Source organism: Aplidium turbinatum, chromosome 4 (genome assembly GCF_918807975.1).
Source record: "Aplidium turbinatum chromosome 4, kaAplTurb1.1, whole genome shotgun sequence".
Taxonomy (NCBI): domain Eukaryota; kingdom Metazoa; phylum Chordata; class Ascidiacea; order Aplousobranchia; family Polyclinidae; genus Aplidium; species Aplidium turbinatum.
The window spans coordinates 29,505,161-29,516,911 of NC_137475.1; the positions used below are offsets into that span (position 1 = coordinate 29,505,161).

The 11,751-nt window shown below is 40.2% G+C and overlaps 1 protein-coding gene across 2 annotated transcripts; it reads left to right on the forward strand.

Moving 5' to 3' along the window:
- The first annotated feature begins 374 nt into the window (after positions 1 to 374).
- Positions 375 to 3,127, forward strand: LOC145769444 (uncharacterized). Of its 2 annotated transcripts, XM_082581087.1 has the most exons (3): positions 375 to 2,402; positions 2,532 to 2,924; positions 2,998 to 3,127. In XM_082581087.1, exon 1 carries the CDS (start codon positions 449 to 451, stop codon positions 1,982 to 1,984), a length of 1,536 nt encoding a protein of 511 aa, XP_082437213.1. In that variant the 5' UTR covers positions 375 to 448; the 3' UTR covers positions 1,985 to 2,402; positions 2,532 to 2,924; positions 2,998 to 3,127. The 2 variants fall into 2 exon arrangements, with proteins under 2 accessions (XP_082437213.1, XP_082437212.1); XM_082581086.1 differs by having other exon boundaries at positions 375 to 2,924.
- The last annotated feature ends 8,624 nt before the right edge of the window (positions 3,128 to 11,751 follow it).

An 11,751-nucleotide genomic window follows, 5' to 3' on the forward strand; every position in this document is an offset into this window, starting at 1 on the left:
CCGCTTTGCACCTAACCCGAAGCAAGGACCTGATGCAGTCAGGACGCCCTTAGGCTGGTTGCTTAGAGGTACTCGACCAAAGGAGACAGGCTTAGATAATTTCGATGCTGAATCCGACATTTCAAATTTTCTTGTCCGTGACACGAAGCAGAACCCTGCTGACCAAGCATCAAGGGGCATGACGGCCAAAGCCTTGATGCATTCTGGGATGTGGCTCAATGGCCCAGATTTTCTGAGGAAACCCCCAGAAGAATGGCCCAACCAAACCGCTCAGCAACCACAATCTGAAGATATCTTTGCTGCTTACAAACCAAAGAGGAAAATCGAAACCTTTACTGCTTCTACAACTGAAAGCCAAGGAACAAACAGGCTAATCTCCTACTTCTCATCTCTGCGCCGACTGAAACTATCAGTAGCCTGGTTCCTGAGATTCAAATCGTACTTACTGATGCGCATGAAGAACGAAACCCAGATTACACTGAAAGGACCAATCAGTGTGCCAGAACTTGATGAGGCAGAAATTGAGTTAATCAAATACGAGCAGCGTCAGAGTTTTCCAGCCTGGATCAAATCTCTATCCAAAGGAAAACATCCAAACATGCCCAAAGCCAAGAGGATCCCACTCGAAAAACTCAGCCCTGTCCTAATGAAAGATGTTCTACGTGTTGGCGGAAGAATCGACAGATCCGACTTACCGTTCGAAACGCGACATCCTGCTATCATAGCTCCAGAGCGCCACTTAACGGACTTGATAATTGAACATTGTCATACCAACGAATCGAAGCACATGGGTGAAAGCCATACACTGAACAATATTAACCGAAAATACTGGATAGTTAATGCCAAAGTTGCGGTTAAAAGGGTACTTGCAAGATGCCTGCCTTGCCGGCGAAGGACCGCAAAACCTAGACAACAGCTCATGGCAGAACTGCCAGAAGCAAGGTTACAAATGTCACAGCCACCATTCTCACAGACTGGCGTTGACTTTTTTGGGCCGCTAAATGTCCGAAACAGACGAAGTGACATTAAGAAATACGGCTGCCTTTTCACATGTCTCACAACTAAAGCCATTCACTTGGAAGTGGCACCAGACTTGACAACTGGCGCATTCATAAATGCCCTACGGCGTTTCATAGCTCGCAGAGGCCCCATCAAGAAAATCTTCTCTGACAATGGAACCAACTTTGTGGGTTGTGAAAGAATCTTGAAGCAAGCCATCGATGAGTGGAATCAGAACCAGATCCACCAGAGCCTTCGACAACAAGGAATAGAATGGTCATTCAACCCCCCAACAGCCAGCCATATGGGCGGAGCCTGGGAGAGAATGATTCGCACAGTACGTCAAATTCTTATGAACATCTTACCAAAACAACCACTCGATGATGACACATTGCACACATTACTTCTTGAAGTAGAAGACATCGTCAATTCAAGACCACTCACCGATGTGAAACTGGAAGTTGATGGCGACTTACCCCTGACACCTAACCACTTGTTGAAGTTGAATTCTTCATCGAATTTACCGCCAATGTTAAGCTGCGACAGAGATGGCTACCGACCAAGTGATCGATACCGCCATGTGCAGTTTCTGGCAGACACCTTTTGGAAGCAGTGGGTTAAGGAATACCCACGATCTGTGATGTCAAGAGCAAAGTGGCTTCACAGAAAGGAGAATATCCGAAGAGGAGATATCGTCCTTTTGATTGATGACTCTGCTCCCAGACAACGATGGCCACTAGGCAGAGTAATTGAAACATTTCCTGATCGTCACGGCGTTGTTCGTTCCGTAGAAGTGAAGACTGCAACCGGATCTCTGAAGAGACCAATATCCAAACTTTGTGTAATTGTCCAAAGAGAAGAAGATGATCCAGATGAAGATGAGACACCAACAGACACCGTTGAGATTTTGCTGGAAGATCAGAGCGATGAGGAAGAGACTGAACTGTTACATGACAATAGACTGTTGAAAAACTTTTATTCATGAAAAGAACGAGCCAGTTTGGCCCTTCTTTGGCCCGGGAGTGTTAGATTTTCAACAGGTCTTAGAAAAGCCTGCCTTTCGTTTTACTGCATTACTCCCGTTGATTTGTGTATTCGCCACCTAGCGTCGTTTCCCCTTCATTGTTATCGCTGATTTGCAAATGGCAACACTCACCACGAGATTGTCTATGGAACTTTCGAGACGTTTTCGTTTTTGCTGCTAGTTTGCCAGCTAGCTGAACTTGTTAGTTACTGTAGTTTGTGACTGAAAGTTGATTGATTGATGTTTATGCTTTGTTAGCTGCTTCTCTGTTATGTATTTCTACAGGACTTAAGTTTGACAACTGCTATGGTAATACTTATTTGCGTGTAGGCTGAATTCCATATTTGCAGCTTGCTATCTCTCAAAGTTCAACTTACTGGTGAGCGTACTTGTGATGTAATAATGTTTTGTATAACTGAATGTTGACTGTCTACCGTAAACAAACGTAACGTATCTCTGATGTGCGTAAATTGTTGTTAGGCTAATACTTCAAACTTAAATATTGCAGAGTCAATCACTATAGAATCCTTCGCGTACAAGTGCATCATTTGGCATTACTGATCCGGTCATACTACCGGTACGTTCATTATTCTGAATTGTATGATTGATTGATTTGTGTCGTGAATTGTGGATTTATGTTTACTACTGAATTATTGACCAATAATTTGTCAGCCTAATGGAAATTAATTCTCGTAAACCGATCTTAACTAGGCCAAGTGAATTGCCACGTTTCTTTGTTTTTTAATGATTATTGACCTAGCGTTATGGTTGTACGGTACGGTAGCCTACGTAATAATTGTGTAAGGTAACATCGTGAATTTATTTATTCAGTGCGTCATTGGCCAACCTGTGGAACTTGTGTACCGTACAGTGGATTGAGAACTGTTTGTCAACAAATTTGGTACGTTTATCAGTTCGACTGTTGTGCTTGCTGAATTGTGACTAGTGTCTTATGTTGTGTTATTTCTTGACAGAAAAACCGTATAAACTTCATTGCTGCGAAGCAGTCATTGGAAACCGAGTGATTTCTTCAAGTTGGCGTGCTTTAACAGTTGCTCAGTCCTGCCGGGTGGATTAGGAAAATCGTGACGTCACCGGTGCAATTAACTACCGCACCCGTTGTGTTCGCGTCGCACACAACACTCGCTTTAGATGCATTGGCATCAAGTCTTATGTTTAATTTTACGCAATTTTTACCGCAAGCGACGGTAACTCATCGTATCAAAATTGAAGCTTTTCTTGTATCGACGTCGCTTATAAGCCGTGGTGAGAACAAAAGGTCCACGCATACTGCCAATTTCCTTCACGCTGTGAAGCAGTTAGGATTAACGAGACATGGGCCAAATTAATTGCTTTCATCCAGCTGGTGGGAAAATTTTGAACAATAGAATATGAAATATTTCAGAGGATGTGCTGAGAAATGCCTTATATCTCTCAATTTATAAACTTTATTCCCTCAAAATTTCAGCTCAATAGAGGTGAATGAAAGTTAGGAAAAGTCAAGAAATCTCGTAGTCGCAACCTCAGTGGTTTTAGAGATACAACTGTTGATGCAAAAAAGTTGAATTGACAGCCCCCCCCCAACCTTCAAACAGTTAACAAGTCAGGACCCGAAAACATTACATCATTAACACAAGTTCCTCGGAATTCAGACTTGCCATCGTAAACAATGCGCTTTTTTAATTGTGACGTAACAAAGTACGGTAAATACCTTTCAAATCCCTTGACATTTCCTGCTTCACCAGTACGCTCAATATAGCCATTTGATTTAAGATCTTTCATGGTGTCAGTAAGGAAATCACGAAGTTCAGGTTGTTTTAAAGCTTTCTTCCTTAAAGCAGCAACTCTATCTGACGCCAACACAAAATTGTTAGGTAGATCAATATCTTCCTTCAACGGAACAGGTATCTCAAATCGACCATCTTTCAACTCAATATTCGGTTCGACAAGTTCTCTAGCCAACTTATCATTGCGAGACAATTCACAGGTTTCATTTTGCAACGTCAAATCCTGAATGACTTTATTCAGGTCTGCTATTTCCATATCACGAGACTCAATTTTACGCTGAAAGCCAGAGATGACATCCGACTCTGAAGACGTCTGCACTCTGCACACTTTAGCAACGCTTTCCTCTAAGGGTGACTTACCACCACAAGCCAACCAACCGAGAGGAGTGAGTAAAGCATGCGGTTCACTACGATTTTCACCAACACGTTCTTCTTTTGCCCACATCAAATAAGCGTTGTCGTTGCCAATCAGTACATCTACAGTACTACAATCATTCAAATGAAACATATTCACGTCATGAAAATGACGGAAACCATTTAAATCTTGTTTATGCGGTAAAGTTTTAACATCATCTGCCCAAGCTGGGTTAACCACCGAAGTTATATCACAAAACAGTTCATCTGTCTCTAACGACTGGATGTTGAGTTTGACAAGGTCAGCACAAGTAGCTTTCTGACCAGCCAGGGTATCCATTTTAAACGACGCTTTATCGTACGGTTTAAGATCAAGTTCACACACCAAATCACTCGAAACAAACGTCAACTGCGAACCAGGATCATGCTGACAATACACCAACTTCGATTTGCCAGTCATTGGATTCAAAACACGAGCAGCAGTAACGCGGTTAAAGGCTGCTTTAACATTTCCAATCTTAACATTACGCACAGGAACTCTGGCACGAGCATCATCTTTCCCAACAGAATCCAGAGAATCATGTGACGTCACATAAAAATCATGCAGAAGAAAATAGTGTTTCCTATCGTTGTTAGGCCCACACTTACGACAGTTATTTGCATGAACGCAATCCCTAACCATATGCTGGCGCAAACAATTCAAGCATTTGCCAGCTTTCACAATGACATCTCTCCGATCTTTAGGTGTCAAGCGCAAAAATTCTTTACAATTAGACAAAAAATGATATTCAACTTGACCACGTGACGAACAACAAATGCATGCCGGTAGGTTTTTACGTCTAGCCTCACCACCGCGCGGTGCGCCAACAACAGTCGAGTACTGCGAACTCCCTGACATCACATCATCGTGGGGTTTTACGGACGTCTGCCTAACCGGACATGAAGGCAATTTTCCTTTGCCAAACTTTTTAAAATGCTGCGACTCACCAGAATCGCCCATTAGCATAATGCTAAAATCAGTCGACTTACGCGTTTCCTCTCGTACAACAAAATCGAACAAACTCTGAAAAGTAGGCTCATTAGTGCCACCATACTGATCACCTAAAAAGTCAAGATAACGCTGCTTAGCGTCAAACGGGAGTCGCTTAGCCAAATCCAAAACAAAACGTCCTTCCAATTTGTCACGCTGACCATAAGCTTGCGCGTAAAGCAAACACTGCGATAATTCATCTTTAAACTCTTTCAGATCACTGGAAGAGGTCGAAGTCAATTTGCTACCATAGCGATACTTTCTAATTTCCGGTTCTGCAAAAAGACCTCCACGAACCCCAAAACGCTGGGACAAGCGAGCTAACGACATTTCTATCCTGTCTTCCTCTGACAAGCCAGGGGTGTCAGAAACCAAATTAGCAATCGTTTGCGCAGCTGTTCTAACACAAGCTGCTTGTAACAAAGTCAAACAAGTCCCCTTAAAGGGCGAAGCTGCCATTAAGGCCGTAACACGGTTTTTAAAGAAGATAAATGGCATATTATTACCATCGTAACCAATCAAGGCCGCCTTATCGAAAAACGTCCTACTATTTTGGTATTCAAAAAAGCAATCCTGCTGTTGAGAACTCGATTTAGCGGGAGAAGACAAGCTATATCCCATTAAGGGGCTGAGTGGGCTCAGTCACATGCACAGCCCGACCACGATCCTCACACACGTTAAAATCAGGAGACGCAATACGCCTCTCACAACCACCCAAATTACGTGTAGCTGGGCGATCAAAACCTAGCGGCGCAGAAAACTGTGAAGGGGGCAAAGCATTACTACTAATGGCGGCCCCGTGACCTGTACGCTCTGGGGGAGGAGTTCGGTTGTAATTCGCAGACCTTGGCTCTACAGCATTCGGAAGACCCTTAGCCGCGGCCCCGAGACCTCCTGAAACAGCTGGAAAACGTGTGGATTGCCCTGGTCCACTCACAGGTTGAACGGGCGTTTGGAAAAGGTTATGTAAATTAAACTGCGATTGATGTTCATTTCTGGAATGCCTAGAAGAGCCCTTCTTAGAGCTACGCCGAGAGCCCACCTCTGATCGATATTCAGCTAAAACTACCTCTTTACGTTGTTCAGCCCTCAACTGAGCGTCTTTGAGTGCGAACTCAGCAGCTCTCGCGGCGGCCTCAGCTGCTCTCGCTTCGGCCTCAGCTCTCGCGGCAGCCTCAGCTCGAATGGCCTCAGCAGCTCTCGCTTCGGCCTCAGCTCTCGCGGCAGCTTCAGCTCGAATGGCCTCAGCAGCTCTCGCTTCGGCCTCAGCTCTCGCGGCAGCCTCAGCAGCTCTCGCTTCGGCCTCAGCTTGTATCTGGAGCTCCTCTCGTCTTAGCTGCAGGTTAATTTGTGCCACTATCCGAGACGAAGTCCTAGACATCCTAACATTTGAGGCGCTATCCTCAGGATGTATGTCAGCATCCAACATATCTGAGAACTCACTTTCTTTTTGTTCAAAGTTATTTTTTAACGAGTTAAATTCGGGATCTACCCTATCACGAAGTTCTGCCAAGATTGCAGAGTTAAAGATTTTAGTCAAATAAGCATGGAAATGCCGTAATTCCTCTTCTAAAGTAGATAACTTAGATCTAAAAATTAACAGTTCCTGCTTATCACTCAAAGAACCTAGGGCTACAGAAAGTTTCCCAATTTGAGTCAAAACATTCCGTCTAAGATGCCGGGCCTCTCGAACTGACTTAGCCTCATCGTTAATGGGGCCCTCCCCAGAATGGCCTGCCCGACCGCAAAGAACATCATCAGGCTTAAACTCAGTCGAGTCTACGGCGGTCGAGTCCTTGTCGCCACCGAGTGTAGACATATTAAATGTTGGGGCTAAATTTAACAATTAAAAAAATTAAGTTACACAAACACACAAAATTATTAGGCTACAGTAGTTATAAAAAACTTAACTGCAAAGACAGTAAAAATACAAAAAAGAATTTAAATGCACGATACCGTAGCTGTACGAGTATGAAGTCCTAAAGTCCACAAACTTGCTTGGATTCTTCTACTTGAATCTACAAGCACAGATGGATTGTCTTTAATCTTCTTTCTTGCCAATGAATGTCAAAGTTATTTTTCTTCAGTACCAAACTGAGAAGAAATGTCTTTACTTTTCTTTGCTTCTGTAAGAGTGTAGACTACCAAGCAACAAATCTTCTTTTATTATTTCTTGTACTTCTAATTAGTTCTTCTGCACTAGCTGACAACAAACACGTCGTTTATTTTTATGCCTTCAAGTGCTTCTTGGCCCACCAGCTAACAAGAACTCGTCTTTTATTTTTCTTGCTTTAATTTCTTCTTGACCTACCAACTGACAAGAACTCGTCTTTTATTTTTTATGGTCACAGCGGTAAACCATAATCTCTTCGTGGGAAAATTTTAACATAAAGTTCCCGAATCCGTTCGTCTGTATATAATAACCGAAGAAACACACACTTGAACTTCTTTTCAAACAGTGTATTTCTGTAAAATTAGCCCGCGGCTATCGAAATGGGGTGCAACGCGATACACCTCTAAAACTGTCACTACGATACAGATTACTTGGATAAAAGACGGAGAATTTGTCCAGCTAGCAAGCACCAAATAAACCAGTTAAATGTGCGACCGACTTCCAACACACAACTTCAAGAATGAATCAGAAAAATTTGTGATAACTCAAAGGCACGCCAGCAGTAGCGCGACGCAACATTTCATGTTTAAACCGGTTTTAACAGGTTCGACACAGGTCTTACGGACGATGGTGCAATTTTGGCTCATGTTTTAGGAATTTCCATGACGTAATATTTAGTAGACCCGAACGGTTTCTACATGACGTTTGACCAGGCAAACAACCGTCTGGAACAGTATGTTAACGAAAACGCCGACGCGCAGTGGTTAATTTGGAATGTTAATAAGAATCTCTGCATATTTAAAAAAAAATTGTTTCAAAGCATTTCTTTACATCAACATGTGACATTTCTCCTGGCATACAACTCGGGTATGCCTACCCTAGCTATAGGCCAGGCCCATAGTCAAACTTTCCGTTCAGTAGACAGGAGGGCTACTTCAAATCATATTGTTACCATCGTATTAGCCAAAAAATTCACCAGAATGCACCTGCTGCACCCCCTGAAACAAGTCAACCTTAAAAATAACTGAAACTCTTTATACAATAAATACTGCCTGACCTCCCGGTGCCTGACCAGGCTACTGTAGGTAAAAAATTTAGACATAGGGCTATGCAAAAAACATATGCTGCTGCCAAGCACAAACACTTAGGAATTTCAGCACACCAATAAAACCAATTTTACTAGTTTAATGTTTCTCAAGAGCACTATAATGAAACTAAGCTGCAAATTGTAAAAAATTTGCAACTTTTCCAGAAAAATATGAAAAAAAACAAAAAACGCGTGTTTTTTTTGGCCCAAGTTTTTTTTGAAAAAAAAAACACGTTTTTTTTAAAAAAAACGGTTCGTTTTTTTTGCATTTACAACTCTAGTTAGGGTTGATCGGAGTTTCCGCAAACATTTTAAAAGGGTTAGGGTGTTTCGGCAAACGAACAAACTGAAAAGATCGAGGAAAAAAATAGAACAAAGCCGAAGTCGCTGATCGCAGTTTCCGTTTTTTCGCGGTTTCCGCAAACATTTTAAAATTTCCGGTAATGATCCTAAGAGTTTGCCGAAGTTGCAACCGGAAACAGACATTGCCGTCGGCTGCAGCGTGGGTCAGGTGTAGAGTTGTAAATGCAAAAAAAACGAACCGTTTTTTTTTTAAAAAAACGTGTTTTTTTTCAAAAAAAAACTTGGGCCAAAAAAAACACGCGTTTTTTTTTTTTTTTTGTTTTTTTTTTAAATTTTTCTGGAAAATTTGCAAATTTTTTACAATTTGCAGCTTAGTTTCATTATAGTGCTCTTGAAAAACATTAAACTAGTAAAATTGCTTTTATTGGTGTGCTAAAATTCCTAAGTGTGTGTGCTTGGCAGCAGCATATGTTTTTGCATAGCCCTATAGCCTACGTTGTTTCACTTTCTTTTTCATTCTCAGGCATGTTTGTGGCAGTAGACCTGACAAACATTGAATTAATGCAATTTGATACATGACATAATGTAGATGAGTTAATTTCTTTTTCCTTTTATGGAAGTGCCCTTTATGGAAGGTAGCCTACGATGGTAGTATACCGGGAGGCCTACTGGTTAGTCTTGTACACACTCAATGGGTTGACGAAATTTTGGCAAAAACAAGATGGCAGTATTCAGAACACACATTACCTTGTTTGTGGTAATTTACTAATGCAAGCTATTGCCAATAGTTTGTTTAAACATGTTTTAACTGATAGCTTAACAACGATGTAGCCTATATGCTTTATAAATGTTGAAACAGAAGTATTCTTTTCGTGTGTTGTAAAAGGTCTTAGACACTTTGTCATTGATGCTTCCTGCAGATCATTTGTGACATAATGCAAGAGATCTTATCACTGATATTTTTAGCTGTCAAAAGTAAGTGCATTTGTCAGAAAAGGTTTAGGTTAATGTTCCTTTCAAATGCCCACCACCCATGTTACCTATTGCTAATAACTACCAACCCTGAATGAAAAAAATTTCCCTTTAAAGTGGAGTTTTTCAGCACTGCTCAGTGTTCACATAATGAATAAATGCTTTATAATACTTTTCCTGACAAGTATAAAGTTTTACCCATATTAGGCTACCGCAATGCAGGATAAAGATACAACACAAACTTCAAAGATGAAAACTTATTTTATTTGGGAACTACGCTGGAGTAAAAAGGAGTGAGAATTGACCTCTTGTCGTTACACCACAGTCTCTATATTACTAGTCTGGAAGGCTAACGAAAAAGGCAGTTGTCGTCGCTCGTGAAACAGCGCCCCTAGTGGTGGTATAGTACATTATGAAAGCAAAGCACCAAAGTTATGCAAATACAGGCATATTGTCTACTACCGGTATCAATGGTGAAACTGTGCAAGATATTATGGTTGCAGACTTGTTTTTAACTAATGTAGAATGTTTAGGATGTTAGTTACAGTATTTATCTAGAAAAATTCGTTTGGATTACTTTTCTGAGGCTTGGGTTAGCATGACTACAAGTAGTTAAAAGATGATGTAAGTTCAAATTATAAGGAATTGAATTTTGGCTTCTTCAGCAGAAGACCAAAACATAGGTTGTTGAAAGGCTGGTTAGTTGATAAACTTTTCTGCCAGGAATATTAGGCACTGGTTAGTTTAAAGGAAGGCACTTGTTGCTAATGGAAATTGACCTAGACTGAAGATTAAACAGTAGGCTACTTTTGTCTATTCAAAGACTTCTATAAATATATATGTACAGTTGTACACTGTACAGGTTATTTATACTGAAGAATTTTTAAAAGATATTAATTACATTATGTAAATCTAGATAAGGCTATACTAGACAATAGACATGTGCAAATTATGATTCACTGGTCAAATCTATACTTGTCACAATCAACAATTTTGCTGTTCATTAAGAATATGTGAATTACAGTCAAAAAATTTCCCATTCTTGTGGCTAGTTTTCTAGGTTAGGCCCAATAAGTTTATTCTAACTTGCCATTGAATATTTATTGTTTGTCAGTTTACAATACAGACTGCAGATATACTGGCGAAAAACTTGTTTGTTTACTAGCCTACTGATAAAAATATAAAGTTGCATATGTTATCTCCTTTCTTGTTCCTCTTAAGATATTTTGCACCAAAATGAAGAAGTGCATTTGACATGACACATTTGTAGCCTATATATTATGGGGTTCTTATTCACTACCGTAACTATGGTTGATTTTGAGCCAATTCCACTAAAAATATGCTGGTGGTAATTCTCGTAAGCACATACATACGGTAAGCAAAATAACTATGTTTGAATTAAACACCGGTGGGCTAAAATATTGGTTACCGGTACTTACTTTTGAATGCAAACAGCTAGCTTCATACAAAATGAAATACAGTATTTCTATATTTCAGATATGTCACATTTACCATGTTACTCGTGGGCCACTCATGATATACAAAACAATTTATATATATGCTTAATACAAATAGAGAATGTTCATAAATACAGTATATGTTTATTACAAACAGCAATAAGTGTACAGAAAGGTTTTTTATTATGTTGTTTTAAAAAGTCATTAAAATGTTGTCACAATGTTTGGAGGCTCTTCAAGACATGAGTGAAGAAGAACTTATCGTACAATATTTTTTGATAAGGTATGTTAAATTACACTTAATATTTTTGCAGCTTACTCGTTAACAATTCTCCGCAACAGCATTATCTGTTAACCGGGTTATTGTGATTATTCTTGTATTTTTTGTTTTTGTCTTTTTGCATGTATGGTAATTAATATGGACTGATTGGTCTGATGCAAATTAGTAATAATAATATTATCAATATCAAATTTGGAAATATAGCCAATGAAATACATAATTGCAGGTTGAAAAAGTTAGCTTTTAAAAGCATAGTATGCAATATACACCATTATGATGACAGTGCTACTTTAGAAGTGCATTAATTCAATAATTCCGTAGCTATATTTACATTTTGAGGTACCG

Excerpts from the sequence above, each read along its gene's own strand:
- LOC145769444 (XM_082581086.1), top strand. The coding sequence starts at position 449 with ATGCGCATGAAGAACGAAACCCAGATTACACTGAAAGGACCAATCAGT.